This window comes from Falco peregrinus, chromosome 2, assembly GCF_023634155.1.
Source record: "Falco peregrinus isolate bFalPer1 chromosome 2, bFalPer1.pri, whole genome shotgun sequence".
Lineage (NCBI taxonomy): Eukaryota > Metazoa > Chordata > Aves > Falconiformes > Falconidae > Falco > Falco peregrinus.
Genome location: NC_073722.1, coordinates 16,804,077 through 16,827,664, shown reverse-complemented (window position 1 = coordinate 16,827,664; position 23,588 = coordinate 16,804,077). Strand labels below are relative to the sequence as shown.

General features: G+C 41.3%; 1 protein-coding gene across 1 annotated transcript in view; it reads left to right on the top strand.

Moving 5' to 3' along the window:
• Window positions 1-21,508, top strand: part of CDS1 (CDP-diacylglycerol synthase 1) — a 32,452-nt gene extending 10,944 nt beyond the window's left edge. Inside the window, exons 3-13 of the mRNA XM_055797740.1 lie at window positions 781-877; window positions 5,176-5,273; window positions 7,602-7,741; window positions 9,285-9,343; window positions 11,439-11,521; window positions 12,992-13,079; window positions 14,127-14,195; window positions 14,995-15,147; window positions 17,673-17,792; window positions 19,764-19,867; window positions 21,025-21,508. Coding sequence (XP_055653715.1) covers window positions 781-877; window positions 5,176-5,273; window positions 7,602-7,741; window positions 9,285-9,343; window positions 11,439-11,521; window positions 12,992-13,079; window positions 14,127-14,195; window positions 14,995-15,147; window positions 17,673-17,792; window positions 19,764-19,867; window positions 21,025-21,154 — 1,141 coding nt within the window. The 3' untranslated portion in view covers window positions 21,155-21,508. The remainder of the gene's footprint in view (window positions 1-780; window positions 878-5,175; window positions 5,274-7,601; window positions 7,742-9,284; window positions 9,344-11,438; window positions 11,522-12,991; window positions 13,080-14,126; window positions 14,196-14,994; window positions 15,148-17,672; window positions 17,793-19,763; window positions 19,868-21,024) is intronic.
• Window positions 21,509-23,588: the final 2,080 nt, after the last annotated feature.

The following is a 23,588-nucleotide window of genomic DNA, read 5'->3' as shown; positions in this document are numbered from 1 at the left end:
GTGGACTTGGCAGTGCTGGGTTAACAGTTGGACCTGATGATCTTAAAGGTCTTTTCCAACCAAAATGATTTTATGGTATCAGGAATTTCTATTCTGCTTTCCTTAGTCTGTTCTGCTTTCCTTAGGTAGCCACAAACAGCTGCAAAGGTCTACAAGGGGAAAATAGTAGAACTAATTTGACCCATCACCCCTCATTGTCACATGTTTTCCTGTCCTCATTCCAGTGCTCACGAGAACACAGGACTGCTGTCAGCAGATAACCATCTATCTGGCAAAAATAGCTACTTTGCTGTTACAGAAAGCTGGTGATCACCTGGGGTTTTTTTTGTTTTTTTTTTTTTTTTATTATTTTGGTCTCTTACTCCTCAAAGATTTGTATGCTTTTTACTTGGCAGCCTTTCTTTCATATGTAAGCCTTGACATGGCTGGGCCCTTGTCAGTCTTGCTGATTATGTGATGCTTTTTGAGCGTCCTGATGTATTTTCACAGCATCTTCAATATGGGGTTGATCGGTTGAATTGCAAGTGATGTTTGGGGGGGGTGTGGAGCATGGGGGAATAAGACAAGTGACTACCTTTTATTTCTTTTACTGTGTATCCTGGTTAGTTAGAGAGTTGGTTGAATCTGTGGTTCTTGCTGTGTGTTTTATTAAATGTGAAAATTTACGGAACTCCCACTGTTTCTGATACACTTTAATCTCTAGTTAGTAAAGGAAGTGGCTTTTATTTTCTTTTATAACTGCTTGGGGTTTTTTCTCTTTTTTTTTTTTTTTTTTAATAGATGGAAAAATTGGTGGATTCGTGGAATTCTCACTCTAGCTATGATTTCTGTGTTTTTTCTGATCATATACCTGGGATCGTTTATGCTGATGCTTCTGGTAAGTTTGTTTAAATGCATTCTACCGTGCAAGAACTACTTGATTTCTTTGTTCATTGTGCCTAAGACAGCTGGAAGCAAACCGAACAGACAGCTAAGAGCAATTTGTCTCTTATTTGTCTAAATGTAAATGCCTTTGAAAAACACTGGACAGATTCACAACTGGGCCTTGTGGATTAAGGACTTCTTCTATGCTATAATTAATTTTTTTTAAAAGTAGGAATGAAGGTAACTAAGAAGTTGAACAATTGTTGCCTTGAAGTTAACTAAACTACTGTCATCCGTTTCCTTGTCTGGTTCCCATCACCTACTGTTATGTTTTTTGAGGTTTGTTCAAAAAACCCCAAGAAATGAACAACACCAACCTTCCTCCCCCCCCCCCCGAAAAAACAACCCCAAAACAAAAAACCATGAAGACACAAGAGAGTCATGTTTGAGGCTGAGGAAAGCAGGCAGCTCTGGTTTGCTCTCTGTGACCGGCACTTAAAGGCTTTCCTCAAGCATGCTCCATTAATTCTCTGCTTCTCTATGGGGCTGCCTTGCAGCCTTGGGCTTATTTGTAGAATGGGGCTAGGTCCCATCCCATACAGAGATAAAGTGCGTTTTTATGTCATGAAGTGAAATAATAATAATATGCCCTACATACCCGGCCAGCCTTTATAGCTTCTTTCCATCATTTTTATTGCTGGTATTTTTACTGAACAATGTTTCAAGTGTCATAACCACTTGTGGCAAGTAACAGGCAGGGATGTGGCTTCTGAAACACTGAAATTGGTACTTCTGGGTAACTGCTTTGATATTTCACTCTTAAGTTCATTTAACTGTCAAAATGTGCTTTTTCTACTGTTTTGTGAAACACCTTTTCAGTTGTATTTATAGAACCATTTTGGTTGGAAAAGACCTTTAAGATCATCAGGTCCAATCGTTAATCCAGCACTGCTAAGTCCATTACTCAGCCGTGTCCCCAAACACCACATCTACACATCTGTTAAATACCTCCAGAGATGGAGACTCGACCACTTCCCTGGGCAGCCTTTTCGCATGCTTGACAGCCCTTTTGATGAAGAAATTTTTCTTAGTACCCAGTCTAAACCTCCCCTGGCACAACTTGAGGCTGTTTCCCCTTGTCTTGTCACTTGTTACTTGGGATGAGAGACCGACCCCCACCCGCCTACAGCCTCCTGTCAGGCAGTCGCAGAGAGCGATAAGCCCCCCCAGGCTCCTTTTCTCCAGGCTAAACACCCCGGCTCCCTCAGCCGCCCCTCACAGCACTTGTGCCCCAGCCCCTTCCCCAGCCCCGCTGCCCGTCTCTGGACACGCTCCAGCCCCTCAGTGTCCCTCCTGCAGCGAGGGGCCCAAACCTGAACACAGGATTCCAGGGGCGGCCTCACCCGTGCCCAGTGCAGGGGGACGGTCACTGCCCTGGTCCCGCTGGCCACGCTGTTGCTGACACAAGCCGGGATGCTGCTGGCCCTCCTGGCCACCTGGGCACGGTGCTGGCTCATGCCCAGCCGGCTGCCCACCAGCACCCCCAGGCCCTTTCCCCCCAGGCGCTTCCCAGCCGCTCTGCCCCGGCCTGGAGCGCTGCGTGGGGCCGGTGTGACCCCAGGGCAGGACCCGGCACTCGGCCTTGTGGAACCTCATCCAAGTGGCCTGGGCCCGTGGATCCAGCCTGCCCAGACCCCTCTGCAGAGCCTCCTGCCCTCCAGCAGATCAGCACCCCTGCCCAGCCGGGTGTTGGCTGCAGACTCGCTGAGGGTGCACTCGATCCCCTCGCCCAGATCACAGACCCAGATCACACGAACCAGGACCGGCCCCAGCGCTGAGCCCTGGGGAACACCACGTGTGCCCGGCCGCCAGCTGGATGTGGCTCCATTCCCCACCCCCCTTTGGGCTCGGCCAGCCAGCCAGCCTTTTACCCAGCCCGGAGCGCACACGTACAGGCCGCGAGCAGCCGGTTTCCCCAGGAGATGCTGTGGGACACGGTGTCAAAGGCTTTACTGAAGTCCAGGTAGACAGCACCCACAGCCTTTCCCTGATCCACGAAGTGGGTCACTTGCTGTAGAAGATCAGGTTCATCAAGCAGGACCTGCCTTTCATAAAACCCTGCTCTTTGGGCCTGATCATCTGGTTGCCCTGTACATGCTGTGTGATGGCGCTGAGGATGATTTTCTCTATAATCATCCCTGGCACTGAGGTCAGGCTGACAGGCCTGTAGCTTCCCAGACCCTCCTTCTGGCCCTTCCTGTAGATGGACATCACATTTGGTAACCTCTGCTCTACTGGAACCTCCCTGTTTCGCCAGGTCTGCTGGTAAATGATGGCAAGTGGCTGAGTGCGCGGTTCCCCAGCTCCCTCAGTACCCTCGGTGGTCCCATCCTGCCCCATAGACTTGTGTGTGTGTTGAAGTGGTGTAGCAGGTCACTGACCATTTCCCCTTGGATTATGGTGGCTTCGTTCTGCTCCCCCTCCCTGTCTTCCAGCTCAGGGGGCTGGGTACCTGGAGAACAACTGGTCTTACTATTAAAGGCTGAGGCAAAGAAGGCAGTAATTACCCCAGCCTTTTCTTCATCCTTTGTCGATATGTCTCTCCCCACGTCCAGTAAAGGATGGGGATTTTCCTTAGTCCTCTTTTTATTGCTGATGTATGTATAGAAACATTTTAATTATGTTGTCTGGCAGTAGCCAGTCTAAGTTCTAGCTGGGCTTTGGCCCTTCTGATTGTCTCCCTGCTTAACCTCATGACATCCTTGTCATCCTCCAGAGTTGCCTGCCCCTTCTTCCGCAGGTCATAATCTCCCCTTTTTCCCCTGTATTTTCTTCAGAACTGGAATGCTGTTTCACCAGTATTATGGTCTGCACTGCAGCCTTTATATCTGAATTAGTCTGAGTTTTATTTCCTATTTTCAGGTGGATGACATAACAAAGTAGTAATTTATTGTTTCATTGGAAAACAGATATATAAATGAAACATAGAAATGGAATAATGTTCTTCCTCTGTTGTACTGCAAAGCAATAACGCTGTCTTCTAATATGATAAACAGGTTGTACAGTTGACATTTGAGACTTTGTAAAAAAGAATGGAGGGAAAGACCAGTTTTGTTCATGAATTATTACTTTTTACTGGAATCAAATACTTTACCTTTAAACAAGAGTTGTCATGTTAAAACCAAATCTTAATACTGAGCCTGAAAATGACCAGAGTATTTTCTTGTAAGAAGGGTAATCTAGTGAAGTTTGGAAGACAAAACCTGAGACTGCTCTAAAAAGTGTGGAGGCATGTTTGATGTTTGCCTGTTACTAAGGTAACAGGTACTTCCATGCCTTTGGATCCCAGCGTCCTTTTCCACTGTGAGGTGCAATCCTTTAACGTTGCTCTTGCACGTAGCATTTCAGTTTTATAATGTAGGCCAAGCATAAGAGCACGAGAAAGGGAAGCTTCAAAATTAACTCGCCGAGGTGGTGTAAGACTGTTTTAAACTGCATTCACCTGTTGAGCAAGACAAAATTTATTCATGGATGCAGGTGGTGAGAGAATACTGCAAAGCCTGGCACCTGGCGTGTGCAGCTGGTGTGGGCAGGTTCTCACCCCTGCCTCTGCACAGGGTTACTTGTGACCTGTGTTTGGCAATACTTGATAGCTGGGCAGGGCCACCTGCTTGGTGACGGTGGGTTAGCCAAAACTGGTGGAGAGTCCTTTGGAGCCCAAAGATTGACAGGACGTACTACCAGACTTGCACGGGCAAGCATGGGAGTAGTGAGATCAGCAAAACAAAATTAAACGGTGGAGGGTGTTGTGTTCAGACCTGGGTTAGGTAAGCTTTGCTTCTAATCATCAATGCTAATTGCCCTTAATGAGATGCTTGCAAGTGGAAGACCTGGGTGTCCAAGTTGTGTTGCACAGCTAGTTTTTTCCATTGGGTCTTAGAAAATATTTCTTAAGCTAAATTTAAGGATGAAGCTTAGCCAAAAGGAATAGAAGTGCCTTCCGTAGAGGAAAGGCTTTCAACCTGTTGCTGCCGAACTGTAAAAGTCAGCAGCTTTCCTTTGTTTCACGAGTGTATTCTTGTAGGTAGCCCCATGTATTTTTTTCTCAGCATGCCTAGTGATTTTGAGGGTTTTGGGGGAGGTTTAAAGCAGAGCTTTAGTTTTCTTTGGACTTTGCTTTGAACCTGTCTGTTTGCTGTGCGGAATTTGAATTTGTAATAATTTCTCCCCTTAGTGCAGGTTGCAGTACTGCTTACTGCCTTTAAGAAACAACTGGAGCATCTTCACATAGTTTTTTATTTCTTATTTTAGGTCTTAAGCATCCAAGTGAAGTGTTACCACGAAATCATTACTATAGGTTACAGAGTCTACCACTCGTATGATTTACCATGGTTTAGATCCCTCAGCTGGTGAGTAGCAAGCAAGAACATCAATAAGCAGGGATGGGAAACTTAAATGTTCATGTTCCTCATGTCCTCTCATGGCAGAATGATGGCTTTGTATGTCATGTGCACACACAAAACTTGACATCTGTCTCTAATACAGGATTCTGTAGCTGTCTTCCACCTCTGAACTTGGACAAGTTAGTTGGCCTTTTACTATCACAATTTTTCCCTTGATAGAAATACATATATATGTAAATATATATATGTATGCATGTGTATATGCTTTAAGTCAGAACTGAGCATGTGTAAGCTATCTAAAAATGTGCATAGCCAAATAATCACCTGATATGTATTACCTGAACTGCTTTGCTTTTTTTTTTTTTTACATTGGCTGTTAACCTTGCACAAGTAATAAATAGAACAGGTACCTTAAAAGCTCCTCTACACGCACGCAGAGAATTGAAATAATAGCATACAAGCTTTAAATCCTTTCCAATCATGCATTTAATCACAGGACAGCATACATGTAGTGTTGGGGGATCTTCTGAAAGGCAAAACATAAGATTAATTTTTCTGGCAAATCCCAGATACTTGTGACAATGTCCAGTTTACATAGGGCTGGATAGAACTGGGGAAATCAACTCTTCTGAGTTCTGGGAGGAAAAAGAAAAGCTTTTGATTAGCATTAGTGTTATGGGAAGGTGTTGGGCGCATGTAGTCTCTAAGGTGCTTAAGGACACAATTCTTCGACATGGCCTGTGTTGTGTTGTTTCAGATTTGTGTTGGGTTTGTCTTTTTTAAGGAATTGAAATATCTGTGTTATTCCCTGTCTCTTATCACATCGCTTCTTCACTTCTAGAAGCAACTTTACTGTGTAATGTTGTCGATTCCTGCTGTTGGCTTTTCTGTAAGTGCTAATCGGTTCCCCTCTGGTCACACCTGGATTATCCAGGGGAATGATCTACCGTCTGCTTTATTCCATAGCTTCTGGATCTACAGCTACGGCGCTCAGGCATGAATGATTCTACAGCCTTACCAAAATGTTTAGAGGACAATATAGGCACTCTACCACTTAGTCTACTTTGGCAGTTGGCCACTGTCACCTTCATATGTGGAGCTCAGTCAACTCCCCTGTATTGCTATACTAGTTAACATCAGAGTTCCTTTCAGTCCAACATCTGGCCACTGAGACATTTCAATGAGATGAGAGAGTCCTGTTAGTAGTCTGAAGATCAACTGTTTGGCTCAGATGTGAAGTCTTGCAAAATGAGTGTCAACATCTATTAGGGGGAAAAGGATGAGTACCAATTGCTTGAAGACTAGCTGGAGATCCAGTTTATCACAAGTTTTTATCTTCTGTGGCTGACTTTGGTAGTAAGCTGAGGAGTATGTTGCCCAGCGAGGTGCATCTCTTAGTGATTTCGGATTTGCTATTTATTGGTTTTTACCGAGTGCTGCCTTGGTATTTGAGGATCCCATTGTGACTTTAGAAAGCCAAGTAATTGAACTTGCATGAAAACCTGTGACAGCGTTACTGCATACTGACTGCTTTGGCTGAAGGGAATTTCTTTGAAGATCTTGCAAAAAGAGATGGCTGAAGGTGACGTTTCACCTCAGTTGAACTTTGGGTATGAACATAGTCCCACAAAATTGTTTTGGAAGAGTTGTAGTAATACCTGCATTTACTAGTTAGTTGATGGATTTAACCCGGTCAGAGTAACGCTCGGTCAAGAAAGCTAAAAGGCAAAGTGCATGGTGGAGTAGAGCAGGAGATGCAGCAGTAACTCTTTCAGATGAGAATCTTCAGGCCAGATGGCAAAAGTATAGTTACATTCAGATCCTTCAGCTCTGTCACATGCACTGTGTTACAACCTCAGCGGTTTCGTTATGCAAGTACCTTTTTTCTTGTTTGTAAGGCAGAAATTACAAACCATCCTTATTAGGATACAGGAGAAGCATATGCAGAATTTCTTGTGTTGGTATCGATGATAGCAGGTACTTGTTCTTTGCTTTTAGGATATCTGAAAAGGACTTGCATAGGTGTGGAGTATTCAATACTGTAGTTAAGGGTGAAATTAATTTTCCAACTGTATCCTGCTGTGTTTGTTTTTCTAGTGCAGTTGCTTTAGAAAAAATTAATTACAAAGATTGGCTTGTCAGAGGAGACACCAACCCAGAAGTATAAGACTGGGTTTATACTTGAATTTTATTTATATCACATCTTTTCTCCCCTTCTGGTTTTCCTTTTGTGTGGTGTGTTTTATTGTGGTTTTTTGTTTGTTTTCTTTTTAAGAATGACACTTAAATACATACTATCTTGTTAAAATAACTTCTAGCTATTGTGTGTTGTAGGTACTTTTTGCTCTGCGTGAACTACTTCTTTTACGGAGAGACTGTAGCTGATTACTTTGCTACGTTTGTTCAGAGAAGAGAACAGCTTCAATTCCTAATTCGTTACCACAGGTTTATATCTTTTGCACTCTATTTAACGGGTAAGTGTAGGAAATTTCAAAAATGAAAGAACTTTGTGCTGCATTTGTTTCTTTGCTTATTTCTTTTAAAAAAAAAACATTTCTCCCCAGCTTTATGCACTTTCAATTTCTTTTTCCTCTTGATGTTTGAGGAAATGAGGTGTTTGTGGTTCCATTTTTCCTGTGAAAAGATGAATATTAATTTTGTGTTCACCGAGAGTAAGAAAGCAGCCTAAACAAGTAGATTATTTGGAGGAAGTTGAGCTAATAGTGCTCAAGAGAAGTTGGCATGAAGTAATTTTGATCGCTGAGGAAGTGGGGCTCTAGTACTGGAATACATGAACACTATTTTGGCAGTCTGTGGGGATGACTTATATGTGTAATTGCTGTGCTGGGCCGATGCTTTATTTTGCAAGTGTTCTAGTAGGTCTACAGCAATAAGATTTACCAATGTATTTTAAACTGATTATTCAAAATGCCTGAAGGTTTATTTTGAATGCAAGATACTCAGATGCTTTCCTCATGGATAGATTTTCCTCACTATCCAAAGAATATTTAAAAGCCTCTTCTCTAGGAAGACAAGATGTAAGCTGGCAGTCTTGTGGGTATTGCTTTGTGATACACATGTCCATGGTATTTTCAGCGATGCAGTTAATATTACTTTAGCATAAAATTAAATCAATTGAAGACTCAGATTGTCCTAAGGGACAGGAGACTGCTATGCTACAAATACTTGTAAAATATATTAAGAAACCTGATCTTCACGATGAACTGTCAGTCTGTCTACTCTTAATTTATTTTTTTTTAAACCAGATAAAAATTCTACTCTGTGCTTAGATTGCAAACTTGAAACTGACTTTGCAAGACTTGACCTTTTTCAGTTGCCTTTGGCTTGAGGAAACTAACTGAGCTAATGCCTCGTGCCAGCTGAAGGATGGTGAGGGGAGAGATGAGACAAGCCAGTCATAAGCAAAAGCAGGTGACAGAAGGTAGCAGAACCCCGTGGTGGCTGTCACATTGGGATTGTGGGGTCACTGAGGGGCTGTCCCCAAGGTTAAGGGTCTTTTAAGGACCTCTGACCCCTGCTGGTGCAGGACGTTGCCCTAGTGGAGAAGAGATGCTGTCTTAGCCACCCAGAATGTTTCTTTTAGTCAGTTGAATTCTCCCATACCTGCACTTCATGCTTGTGTTGTGTGCAGCTGTAAGGCTGTCTGGGGCAAAGGGGCAAGATGGTCTTTTCCTTTTGGTTATTTCTGCTAATTTTTCAAAACCCACTTGTTGACTTGGTTTTTGTGTGTTTTTTAAAGATGATGGTCTTCTCCCCTAAAAATTGATGTCTACAATGGGACCTTGTAAATAATGAAATGGGTGCTCTTTACTGATGTTAACTAAATCTTGTGCTCCGATGAGAATAATTCCATATGCACACTTAACTGAATACAAGCAAACACTCCTAGCAGCAGAGGGATTAAAAACTGCTTCAAGGGAAGAGAATTACTGGTATATCATAGTTCAGTGTAATGAAATATAAGATGGTACAAACTACACTTGCTTTGTTTTACAGGCTTCTGCATGTTTGTTTTGAGTTTAGTGAAGAAACATTATCGTCTGCAGTTTTACATGGTGTGTATTACCCACTTTGCTGTGGTCACTCATGTTATGAATGTCACTAGAAGCAGTTGTGTCCCTATGCTTGTAAAATAGCTTGGAAGAGGGGTGTGGAAAATGCACTTAAACAGACAGTAATGTGAAATCACATCATGTTGGCCTGTTCAGCATCTGTTCACTTTGCAGCTTGTTGTTATATTATGGGATGTGGCCTTTCAGTCAGTGCAGGCTGTCACTGGAGAGGCCTTGTGCATGTACAGCCTGATACGTTTCCCTTGGTGAGAGGCTGGTGTGAAAGAGATTCCTGGAGAAAGGGGTGTGCGTCTCCCCGGTCTGAAGCCAAACAGTTCAGCATAGGTGGGAAGTGGTTCTTGTGACTCAAGTGTTACTTAGTACGTACTTACTTAGAGGGCCCACTGAAGTACTGTGATGGGAACTTGATCTTAACCCCTATGTGGAAGGTTTATTCTGTGACATTTAAAAGCAGTTCTGGTCTTCTGCTCTGCTGTGCCTCCATAGATCATTAATCCATTAAAAGAGACCAGTGTTCTCATCTCCTGTTATTTGTCCACCTAATAAACATCATAGTAGCTAATCAAAGAGTGTGAACCTTTTTCTTATAGGCCAAACCCTAATTTTGTAACATCATCGGTAAAAAAAACAAAACCAAAAAAACACCTAAAAAGAAACCCCCAAAACCCCACAGACACCCCCTCCCCCCCCCTTTAATATAGGAATGATAAGAAGCAACACAAAACAGTAATGCAGCTTCTGTCTTTAAAGAACTTGAGCAGTCAGGGCACTGCACAACCTTAAAGATTTCCTAAAGCTCTGGGGATGCAGTTAACCCCTCTGTGTATACAGTGCTTTAGGTAGCACTTCACCATTGAGGAACGCTAATTCTAGACTCGTACTTAGCTGAGCCCTGTATGAGCATGTAAAAAACCACTTTTACTCAAAAAAATTACTGTGTGTGGGAGAACTTGTCTGACAGGGAGATGCAGCTTTTCTAGGAGAGGTGGTCTTTATCTTCTAATCTGCAGTAAAAATCCTTATCATCAGATTGGCACAAGGTAAATATATTAATTTTCCATGATTTTTTTCCCCCTGCTGGAAAGAAGGCAGAAAAACTTGGTGCCTGCCCAGAAAACATTAACGTGTGACCACTTAAGAATTGCAGTAAAAAGATGGAAGCCACGCAACACAGTGTTTGGGCAGACAAGATTAGCCATTTGGTTTTAGGTGGTGTTCCAGTATCACTGTACACATACTAAAAATTTTGCTCCAAAGACGCTTTAATTAACCAGCAGGTAATATTTTCAGAAACCTTAGGCAGTTCTTGCACACCCCCTTTCAGCCTTCTTGAGTTGTCTTAACTGGAAGGAGATGCTGGCTGCCATAGGAAAACACGTGTGATAACAGATCGAAAGAAGTAGGACATTTAGAGTGCTTAAAGTTGGTGTTTCATGGAAAAACTACCAGTTCTTGATTTAAAACTTTTTGGAAAATAAAACTTATTGTAGAATCTTTACTGGTAAACTGTTTGGAAACCACTTTATTGTGCACTGGTGCTACAGAATAAACACCAAGTACATACAGTAATACTGAGGAGAACAACTGTTGGAATGACCATGTGTGTAAAAATTAACACTGTGTTTTCACTAATCCTGAGAATATTCATGTTTCATAAGAGGACTGGTATTCTGTTATGAGAGATATCTACATCTGTGTAACATAACTCTTTCATAAGTAGTTCATTGCCATTTTATCGTTACAGTTCTAACATGTCTGTTACATGTATATACAGAATATCACGTTGCTTACATTTCTTTGCTGCTTTCACGCTGAAGGTGTATGTTTTATTAAATCAGATGTTAAACTGCATGTTAAAACTTTCTGGGTGGAGGTAAGTGATGGGGAAACCTGTTAAAGTTTCAGTACTTGCTTCAGAAAGGCAGCTAACTTGTGATATACTGTATGCACACATCTCTTGCATTATCACTAGAACTGGTCTTCCCTGTGAACTCCTAACTATCTCCTTTAGCCAGTATTTGCCGAGGTGTACGGGTCAGTGTTTTCACTAACTGTTGTGTTGTTGCATTGTTAACAGTTCGCATGGACTCATGTCACTTTGCTGATCACTGTAACTCAATCTCATCTTGTCATCCAAAATCTCTTTGAAGGCATGATCTGGTAAGGGGACAGTAATAAACTGGTTTGTAACTGTTGCATTGAAAGGTTGGTTCTTTTACATAGAACTGGTTAAGCAATAATTGTGGAAACAGTTCAAAGAGCACAAACTGAAGGAGCATTAATGTCTAGTTGGAAGGGGAATCAGAGGAATTGGGAGCAATGAGGTAAAGGATACAGGAGAGGAAGCAGAAACCTCTAACTAGGTTGGCAGCCACAAGTGTGATAGTTTTGAACAACCGCTTAATTTACTTGAAAGGAGGATTGTTTGCATGCTTGGTGAAATAGTTTCCATAGCATTTTGCTGAATGGATGACTATCCAGCAATTATTTTTCAATTACTTGGGAGCTTAAGGTTGCTCAGAGCTATAGAAGTTGGACTATTTAATTTGAAATCCCCAGTCTGGTCACCTTCCCTGTTCAGATAAATTCAGATTACTTAAAGTATTTTAAGAGTTTAAATATTGGATATTGTTGGATCATCTTAATGCCCCATTTCCAGCGATATATTAAATTATGATGATGCAGTTAAACTCAATTACTTAGAACTGCTCCTCAAAGAGAGGGTGTGTTTTCCCACCCTGCACCTCTTTAGGGACAAGGTAAATTACAAGTTGAGAAAGAAGGAAGAAGCACATGGAAGATAATCTGTGTCCTTCTAAGGACATAAAACTGCATGTTGTCCTGTTACTTTTCCTAATATATTTACAGTGGGGGAGATTACTGCAGAAAAGATGTGCTCATAGAAAAAAAACCCCAAAGCCTTTGACAAAGTTTGTGCAAACAAATTTTTTTCATAGTGATGGTGATCATGTGCCAAAATCTGAACCTAATTGCCTTGCTAGCCTGTTTTATATTTCCACTGGTGCTAGGCAATTTTTCAGATGGTTGCAAAATCTGACTTTTAGCTTATTAATACATCTCTGCTTTGAAAAGGGTAAAAAATAGAGGTTAACAGGCTTGAGTAACAAATACAGATGCTGTCTGCATGCAGAGAGCACTTAGAAAGCTAAACCAGACTGCTCCAAGCTGACAAGAGGGGGGAAAAAAAAAGGAAACTTTTTTTTTTTTTAATTTAGGTATCATTACACTTTACAAGGAATTTGCTTGCTTTGATGTTACCAGAAACATTAACATGTTTATATTTGTTGATTTCTTCTTAACTGTGGTACCAGTCTTCAAGCCTGATAGGAAAAAACCAGCCCGCTCACATTTTAATCTCATGCACCAAAATCATATTTTAACTTGAACTAACATGGATCTGTAATGGTCTGGATTGGCTGAAGACTAAAACCAGTACAGCTAAATATGCTGTTCATGCAGGAACTAGCTGAACACATTATGAAACATAATTCCTTCTAAATACTACAGAAAAAATTCCCAGAAACAAATGCTGCTGTTTCAGTTTCTGTCCTATGTTTAGGTTGGGCAGCTTTTCTTTTTCTCCGTGAAACTTTTAATGTCTTTCTGTAGGTTTCTGGTTCCCATTTCAAGTGTCATCTGCAACGATATTACTGCTTACATTTTTGGATTTTTCTTTGGCAGAACACCATTAATTAAGGTAGGTACTTAGGCACTTCCTCACTAACAAGCTTTTACAATTTATAGCATTTTTGATACTTGTTCAGAAACACGTTCATGGAAAAAATACTTTCCGCTGTGCTGTGTGATGCACATCTTTGCTAGAAAAAACAATTGACTATCCTATGTCTGAAGATTTGTACGTGGAAACTGGGATTAATGTTAATGTGATATTGACATTACAGTATAATACAGTTCAAGCCTATTACATCATAATTGCTTCCTTTTTGGATGGTATATGCTGGTTTAACTGCATGCTTACTGTACAAAAACTGTAATCTGAAATAAGCTGCTAGGTCATATATACCTATGCCTCGTTTGGTCTCGTGGATGTAGCACCAGGGTCTCAAGCAGTAATCTTCCTATTCTGCTAAAATATACCAGACTCCACAAAAAGCCACAAATTATTATTTTCATGATGTTGCAATATTAACTTTTGGGTATTTGGTTGGTTCTGATATTAAACTGCTCCTAAATTGAAAACGTGATAGAATTTGATGAAGAAAATAGCTTGCTACACTGGCCTTTCCAGGCCTGCAGTTATTTACTGTATTGTTTTGCCAGTCTGTATGTAGGAAGCTAGTGTCTCCCGAGGAGCATCCCCAGCAGCAGTGATCTAACACCCAGGCTTCCGTTGCTATCTAAGTGTGCAGTTGCTAGCAGAGGTCCCCTGCAGAGCCATCACGCACTTGTGCAGGTTTCCGAGCCTTCTGCTTGGAGGAGCTCAGCGCGTTACCCAGGGGCAGGCAGCAGCCTCAGGACAGCAGCAGCAGAGGATGGAAAGGGAGCCCTCCATTCCCTCAAGCTGCCCAGTGGCACTAACCAAGCTGTGGCACATTCCCTCCTTGCCTGGGACAGGCCCTAGCCATACTCCTCTGTGTATCTTGCTCAGTGGCTGCAGCTGCTGACACTCGGTATTTCACACATCTGAAAAACCCAAGTAGAAAGTTCATTTTCACAAATGAGTTCCAGTAAAAAGGGTTCAATGATGCAATGATGAGGCTAATGCTATCTGTTTTGTGCCTAGCTGTCTCCCAAGAAGACCTGGGAAGGGTTCATTGGAGGCTTCTTTTCCACAGTTGTATTTGGATTTATTGTAAGTAACCACAGGACTTTCCTTGTATAGGTTCAGTCTTCAACTTCTTGTTTTCACTTGAAGTGAAATTACTGACAAATTTGCTCATCTCAAACTGCTGAAAGTCTAAGAGTTAGGGTTTTGGTTAGAGAATTCTGCTGGACAGGTCAGGCACGGCTCGCACCTCTCCTGAGTAGGTCATATTGACTATTTTTGTCATTACTGTTACTATCTCTGGAATTGTTTTATCTATTAGTTGCATCTCTTTTTGGAAATTGAAGTTTATTGATAGCATTATTTATGCTTTTTATAGTAATACTTTTGTATTACATACTGTATAATGACATTTCTCCTGAGAAGTAGTTTATACTGATGATATGCATGGATGGTAATACCAGCATACAGTAACTGGTCTGATAAGTAATAGATCACCAAGGTCAGCAGAACTTGTAACTGCCAAACTTGGTAGAAGCAATAGTTCAAGTTTCAGTGGAGAAGTGAACTGCAAAGAAACGATGAGTGGCTAACATTTTGAGGATTTTTTAATGCAAAAACGTCCAGTAGATGTGAACCTGAGAGAGATGAAAAGGAAAACAAGTTAGGAAATCATCACTAAGTCCATTGAATGTCCCCATTTGTCTGCCTTGTTGAGGTGTTCTCCAACTTGGCCAACAGGCCAATTTTACTCCATTCTGGGTCTCTTTGTTACTAAAAACATCTTCATTATCCTCAGTGTGCAATGACAAAGCCATCCATTACAGTATGATTTTTGACTTTAACAACAAGTGCCTATTTCAGGAGTCTTTGTTTTGCTTTTCAGTTTTCCTATTTTTTGGCTCAACATCAATACTTTGTCTGCCCCGTGGAATATAACAGTGAAACCAACAGATTTGTGACAGAGTGTGAACCTTCAGAGCTCTTTCAGATGACGAAGTACTCTGTGCCACCGTTGCTTCAGGCTGTGTTGGGATGGGTAAGGAAAAAAACCAAGGCTTTGCATAAAGTAGAAAGTGTGCTTCTCAGACTGAATGGTTTTCTAAACCTTTTAGAAAGGTGTATGAATGCTGGTAAGGCTTGAAGGGTAAGAACCAAATGGATGCTGTGAGCTCCTCCGTTGCTCAGACAGGGGAGGTGGTCGCCCAAGCAGAACTGAAATGCTTTGCTGGAGTCACCCAAGGACAGCCACCTGTGTTCTTGTGGCCTCTGCTCTCTTTGTGCTGGAAGTGGATGTCACATCAGCATTTTGCAGACAAATTGTTGTTGAAGAGCAACCTTTACATTTTTGTGGAAAGTGAACAAAGGCTTGTTATGGCCCCAATTAGTAGCAAACTTAAGTACTCTTCTAGAACTTCATTCCATTTTCAGCTGGGGTGTAACTGTTGCTAGGATTGGATGTCTACTTTCTTCACCACATAGCATCTTGCACATTAGTGCCATTACTTCCATGCTGAGTGAAAAAGGAGTACCAGTAATAGTTCCACGCAATGTAGTCACTGACCCTTTTCCTCACGCCCAGCCTGGAAATTTGTGTAAGTGAGCTGTTGTATCTTCACCTGTCAGGAAATAGGTCATCAGTTATTCTACTGTATAAAACAGTGCTCCGAAGTCACCAGGCTCCAGGGGCACTCCAACAGGGAGAGAATACTGGATAGAAACAAAGCAGTCATTGTCTTTCCTTTAGGGCAAAGAGGAGGTGATGGGGATAAATGCAGAAGCAGCGAGTTCCGCAGTGCTGCTCTCACCTGTGCTGTGGCTCAGCACAGAGGGTGACTGCACAGCGTGAGGGAAGGCAGCAGGCTTTGCCTATGTTTACATGGGTGTAAGGGGAAGGAGAAGAGTTGATGTGGTTACCAGAAGGAAGCACAAACTGAAAACTGTAGCAACCAAACCTAAGACTAAAAGTAATTAATGGCTACGGTTGGTACTCAGAAAAGCGAGATCGCATCTAGAAGGAGCTCTGATATTTTTCGTACCAAATGAATGTACTGTTGCTTCAGGGACTGTGGGGTTGATTGCAAATTTAATAAGGATTTTTCTGCACAAAAACACAATGTGGAATGAGCAGGGACAAATCTTACTGTGTCCAGCTATATTGTGTATTTTAGTAAAGGGCAAGGAGATGGGAATGCCCAGCTCTGTGCCAGTCTGATAGAGAGCTATCAGTTAACCCTGAAAAGAGGTAGTAGTTCCATGGGCTCTTCCGGAGTATTTCTGCCAGGCTCTAACAAGCCTTTTGAAGAGAGAATTAGCTTTAGGGCTCGTTGTAGAAAGTCAAATTGAATCTACTTGTTCAGGCAACAGCCTCTTTTGGATTTTCCTTCTGTTAGTCAATTCCTGATGTTCTCTCTCAGAAATATGACCAGGTGTTATGTTTGGAAGACATTTGCTGGATGTCAAAAGATATGGAGCCTTGTGTTCTCCCAGCAAAAACTGACTTAATTCCAACTCATAAACTTTACTGTTTGACAAATTGAATAGTTTATCCTAAAAGAAAGGTGTCTTCAGAAACTGCACAAAGTAGTCAAGATTGGTGTTGGCCAGCTGTGATGCCATTCAGAAACACAAGGTACAGGATTTTTCAGCTACAGATGGTGTTGATCAAGACTTGCCAGGGGAGGTATGCTCTTCTCGCAGGGATGAGGCCAGCATAGCATTCCCTCAGAGGCTGCAGCTTATACCATTGACTTGAAAGTGCTCAAAGCTAAGTTACAGAAAACCCCTACCAACAAACCACAACCCCAAAAACCATTTTCCCCCAAAAAATCCCAATCAAAAAGACGCAACAAACCCCAAACACCCCAACCAACCAAACCCCCCCCCCCCCCCCCCCTTTTTTCTAGTCTGTGTCAAGAAGGAAAACAGGTACCTGTTGCCAGCAAAGTCTCTCTTATCTGTAAGAACTTGAACGGCTCAAAAAAATGTCTGTGGACAGGCTGAAGGGACCCATATCTGTTTAAATGCAAACCGAAAAGTTTAATCTCTAATCTCCTATTATTGCCATATGTACACAAAGGTGACAGTATGACAGATCAGTGCAAATTTCATAGCTGTCTTGTGAGAGCACTTGAAAGAAGTGACAGTGAATTGCATGAAGGTGGAGAGCATTGGGCCACTTACTGGGGCGATACTAGGAATTTGTGGAAAGCTCCTTTTTTTCTGGAAATGGAGCTGGAAAAGCAGAGCCAGGAAAGATGAAAGAGTACCATGGTACATTATGGAATTAGTAGTTACATTCCCTACGATCAACTAAGCGATTGGCTGAAAACCACATAGTTTGTTAATGTTAACTGCTCTAGCAACCCCTGGTACTTCATCCTGTTCACGTGGTCAGACCTTTCAGCAGCTTTCTACAGTGTGTCTACTTTTCCTTTCTTTACAGTATTTGTGTAAGGAAAACTAGAGCTTTGTTGATATTTGCTAACACCCCCATTTTAAAATAGTAAAGCTTAAAATGCCTACCATCAAACATATTGAAATTGCTAATTATTTTTCTTGTAGGAAACTGTGAATATGTACCCATTTCAGATGCACAGCGTTGCATTGTCAACGTTTGCCTCGTTAATTGGGCCATTTGGAGGATTCTTCGCCAGTGGATTTAAAAGAGCTTTCAAAATCAAGGTGTGTGATGGCTACCAGAAGCCAGTTTTGTTTTGGTTTTCTCTTTGCGTTAGATAAATTGGTGGATGTCGTTTGGTTTGGTTATTTTTTTAATCGTTTGTTGTAGTACCTAGTGTTTCTACTAACGTGCTGTGATGTTTGAGCATCGGCAGCGTACTTAGTTTTATCAGATATATGTATGTGTTATTCTTAAAACTTTGTGTAATCAATGTGACTTTAGTGTTGGAAGTCAAAGAATAATTTGGTTTTATATTTTGGTTGGTAATTACTTTTTCAAGTCACATTGCAGAAATGGGTTAGACGAGCAAGATAGGAGATATTATACTTGATATTGAAGGCAATCTGTAGATGCCTGGGAAGCACTGATGGTGGCATATGCTTCAGAGTGCGGCTGGCTCCATTTTACCTGTAGTATTTGTGTCGTACACAGATGCTGACATGTCAGGTTCACCAAAGCATGAGATGTTTGGCTGCCTTTGCCCATACGGTGCCACCTGACAATACAGATGCTGTGATGTGCTAACCTCTGTTTATTGCAAGGTGTGTGCTGTCGCTTGTGGCAGTGTTGGCCCTGGCTGGTATTAAGCGGCAGCAGGAGTACGGGCAGAGGGCAGCCCCAGATTTTCACCTGACCTTCTTTATGTCTTGCTAGGACTGCTGTAATTCTTACCCTGTTGCTTGTTGTTGTTCCCTGTTTTGGCGTGGGCATTGCACAGAAGCATACGGACCTGTTTGTGGTGATCTGTACGTGTGCTTGGACTTACCCCTCCTCATGCCAGCCCGAGCAGCTTGTTCAGCACTTAGCTAGTGACAGCCTCGTGCGCTGTCGTACCTGTACATCCACGTAGCAAAAGACTCTGTGAAGAAAAGCTTTTGGGAGAAAAATGCTTCTAAAAAGCAGCACTTCCTCTTAAAGTAGAGCGTGAAAAAGTAGCTGGTTTGGGGTTTTTTGTGTTGTTTTTTTTTAAATACTTCTGGGCCCCAAGGTGGTGGCCAAAGGGTTGTTGGGAAGACAGCACGGGTTAGGTGATACACTCCATGCCTACCCAGGGCTGGAGTGGCACTGGCACGGGGCTGGTTTAACTTGCTGGCAGTTGCCCCACATGTCTAAGGTCAGGGTTTTCACCCAGCGAGTACACAAGTGAGTGTGGCTGACAGAAAGGATATATGAAGATAGTTTGACTGATAAAGCTGTTCTGTTGGGTAGACAAGGTCAGGTAATACAAAGGTAGTGTATAGAGTTTTGTTTGCATCAGAAATTTTTTTTTTGAAGTAATGATAATTTTTTCACTACAGGTTTTCTTGATTAAATACATAAAAATAAATTTATTTTTATTAATAATATATAACTTCTTAAATAAATTTGTATGGTATGCAGACATTATGGTTTTTAACTGTGGTTACCAAGAACCCAATGAGAAAAAACAGCAGGTAAATGGGCAGTCTGACTTGCAAAGCCGGTGTTAGGCAATGGAAAGAGTCCTCAGGTTACTGCTTCTCTTGCAGCAAATATATATCCCCTGGTTACAAATGTTTCAGCAGCAGCTGTAGAGCAATGAAAGAATTAAAGAGGAGAATTATATTCTGCAGAGGCAAGAAATGACAGCCATTAGCTGAAGAGGCTGGCTACAAAATGAAGTATGTATAGGCATGCAAGTGTACTCGGTACTGGCAAACCAGCACCTGACTTACTGCTGTCCTCTTGTGTGATACTGTGGACGAGTTGCTTCATGTCTTATTTTTCTTCTCATCCCTTGGCTCACCTTTGCAGTTAAAAACTCCTTTAGCAAAGGAGGCTCTGGCTAACTTTTGGCTCAGTGCAGTGAAACCGTAGCTTAATTGCAGCCTTAATGTGCTGCTCTCAAGTGATAGACGCGTCATTAGTGTGTGTGGTTGGAATCACTGACCGTGACTTTTTGTTGGTTGTTTGTTTTGGTTTTTTTCTCCCCTTTCCATCCTTCACACCAAAAGGATTTCGCAGACACAATCCCTGGGCATGGTGGGATAATGGATCGCTTTGATTGTCAGTACCTGATGGCCACTTTTGTTCATGTCTATATCACCAGTTTCATAAGGTATGGGCTTTTTACAATATTAACTACTTAATGAGCTGTACCGTAGTGACTTTGTACGAGTTATGTTCTGCACTGTTAGCACAGCGGAGATTGCAGGTTTCTGTTTCTGATCTATGCAATGATTTCAAATACAGAACTACTAAGAAAATATATGCCTGCCTAGGATTTGTGTCAGATTCAAGCTACGCCTTAATGTTTCTGTGACTGCTGTTAAAATAACCTGTGTGCCCTAAATACCAGCAAGTTTTGTGTAGCAAACTCTTAGAAGTTTTACTAGAATTTACTGGTGACACAGAGGTGTGAGGATGGGGTTTGGGGCAGGAGGGTTGCAGCAGCATCTGCTTTCCCTGTGTGGTTCCTGGAGAGCCTGTAGGCTGCAGGACTGCAGTTCTTCCTGTACGTTTCAATATTTCTTGGGATTTTCTGTTTGAGATGAAAACACTGTAGTTAGAGAGGAGACAACTTCTTAAAAATAACAATTTTCCCTCAACCACACTGGCTTTCAAGAAGAAATCCTGGAAATGACAATTGTCTTACGTTCATTTCAGTTCCTGAGGCAGGGAGGGATCAAGAGGCTGTAGGTGTCCAAACTGATACATGCCTTTAGTTTTGTAAATGCTTATGGATCAATAGTTATTAGATACCTAATCAGCAACAGATTCTTTGCCTTTTATTCAGTCCATCTCAGAAGCAGACTATAAATAAGTGACAAGCTAAAAATGAGGCTGTTGTTTAAAAAAGCGTGGTTTAATTTACGGTTTTCTTTACCAACATGGCCAACTTTCCATTTAGTTCAGTAGTACACAACTTATCTGGCAACAGAGGCTAAATTAAAAAAAAATATCTGCTGATGAAAAATGCTGATTACAGTGATTAAGTATGAATCAGTGAATTTTATTTGTCATAAGCCTTCTTAATATCCACATTTGACAGCAAATACAAGAAATGCATTTTAGTTTCTGTTCAGATTGAGCTGAGGAGTATGCTTTGCCAGTAATGCTTGGCCATGCATCCTGAGGAGATAGACTGGGAGAAATCCATAACCTGGTGTCCCCCCAAAATGGATGGATTTGTTAGTGCAGCAAGAGGAAAATGGAAAGCTGTCAAAGTTTCTTTAGAGCTGCTGCTCACAAAAAAATTTCTTTTTTCATTGACAGGGGTCCAAATCCCAGCAAATTACTGAAACAGCTGTTGATACTTCAGCCTGAGCAACAATTAAGTGTGTATAAAACCCTGAAATCTCACCTTATTGAAAAAGGGATCCTGCAGCCATCTCTGAGAGTGTAGTTTGTCAAAATGGAGGACTAGAAGAGACCTCCATTTACAGGAAGCCTGTGGAAAAGCATTGCTGATGTGCATATAGGTAACGGCTAAAGGAAGAGTTATTTGTGGTTTAGCAGAGGTGAATGTTTCCTGAAATGAATGTGAATGCTCTGACTTCCTATTAGGACACAGAAGATCTCTTACTCATAAAATAATTGAAGTGCTTGCAAAGTAACAGCACATGTGCTGTATATTTTAGTTCCTGAAGTGGATGGCAGCAGTCTGCAGCACCCAGCCTGACAGGTTTGGTATTTAAAAAACCCTTCCAAAATAAAGTTTACCATTAGTTTTTAATGATTATTTAATGTTGTATATCTTTAGCAAAAATTTTTTGGCCTGCAGTGGTTACTGAAGCGTAAACAGATGAGGCAGGTGGTCACTTTTATGTAGCCCCATGCAGAAATTATGATTGGCCAGAAAATACTTGTTAGCCCAGTCAAAGAGGTACTCACAGCCTGCTGTATCAGACGACCTGTATTTACTAACTCACTGTGAAGGTTAAACTTAGCTCTGTTTTTAATTAAACAGCTTTCTTATGAAACTATTTCATGCTTTCAAGAGAAAAGTACCTTTACTGAAGTATAGCTGGGCCTGTTTGGGTTGTGGAGCTGCTGGTTTTTTAGTTCATGTTACAGATTATAAACAAGCGTCTACATCCAAGAGTAGAGATTACCTGAAAAAATGGGATTCTGCAATCCAGTAAACAGATTGGGGAGAATCTGGAGTTTAAACCCTTGGTTTCCACGGCCTGGTCAGTGTCTGAAGACAGTAATTCAAGCCTTATTCCTTGTGCCTCTTAACCACCGTGTAGAATGGGGGTACTTCCTTCTTTTTAAAAGCACTTTGAAGTCCGGAGTAAAAAGTGAAGATTAAGTGCTGTTTTAATAACCTGTTACTCAGTGAAAGCAGAAACTTATCTTGTGAATGTGCATAGTGCAAGACAGGATGCATGGTTCTGCTGTGTGTTATTTATTAAGAAGATACTCAGGCAAGCTTGGGTAACCACATAGGTGTTTGAATGGAGAATTTTTATAGAAAGTTTTCTGTAGACTTACTGGGGCATATGAGGAAAATCGATGCTCTGTAATTCTCAATCCTAGCTTTTTCTAACATTTTTCATCATATGACATATCTTGATGCAAATAAAAAATATACACTTTTTTTGAAATTACAAAAATGACTCCTGTACTAACAGAAAGCACAAATGCCAATTTTGTTTTGGTATACTGTAACTCGATAAAATTTAATTTTTCCAACTAATTGTATATAAGTTTCTCTTGTGGTGAACGTACTGATGCCACATATATGTGTGTATATATAGAAAAATATTAAAAGGTGCGTGTGTATATATATATGAAAGATGAAAATTTTAAATGGTTGGTGCTACTTGAGGATAAAACCATGGAGAAAATCACAAGGGTGGGTGATAGGCTATATCTGTAAAATTCAGGTTATTTTTGTTGAACACTATGTAGCTGAGAGCACTGGGCACTCTGTTTTGGACTTAGGCCATGGTAGCATGTGTACAGCTTGTGTATGGAAAACCACACCTGTACGTAGCTATGAAACAAAATCCAGGTCTAAAGTAATTCCTGTTTATGTCAGGTATTTGACAGAATTAAATTGTCTAACCTGGAGATTGCAGTACTGTATTGAAGGAACACTCCAAGGGGTGACAAATGTCACCAGCTGTTTGTCTGTCAGTGGCTGTGCAACTTGGCTTATTAATTGAAGGGGACTGAATTTCAGCCCTTCCATGGGAAGGGCAGCATAGCCCGAGGTTAAAAGGCTAGCACAGACAGCCAGGGAATGGATGTGTGGAAAGGTGCTTTAAAAAGAGGGGAAGGGAAAATGAGAGGGTGACCAAAGTAGCATACCTGGAAAACTAACTTTTCAATGAGGCTTTGGTTATGTACAGGACTTTGGTAGATGCTTATGAAAAAAACACAGCCGTACTGGAGCATCCTGGATATTAAAAAAAAAAGAATAATTAAAAATTTTAAAATTATATATAGAATATATAGAGAGAAAAGTAATTGTTACTTTGGAAACTTGGACTTTTTAGTGTAATTTTCTAGCATGTATAATAATGAATTTAAAATATATTTTGGCATTTATTACAGCAGAGCATTTCAAATTAATTGCTATCTATTTGCACAACAGAAAGTTTAACACTGCAGTTCTGCTGTTCAATGTTAAGATGAAGAAGGGATCACTTGTGAGCTCACTCATCAATTTTCTGGCTAGAGTAATAGCTTCCTAATGGCTTAGGCTTGGTGTAAAAGCTCAGCAGGACCTGTCACTGTTAAGTGACAACTATGCTTGCTTACTATGAAGTGCATTTACCCCACTTGTTACTTCTGTTAGCTCAAGCAGTGCAACATAATCGACAAGAAAG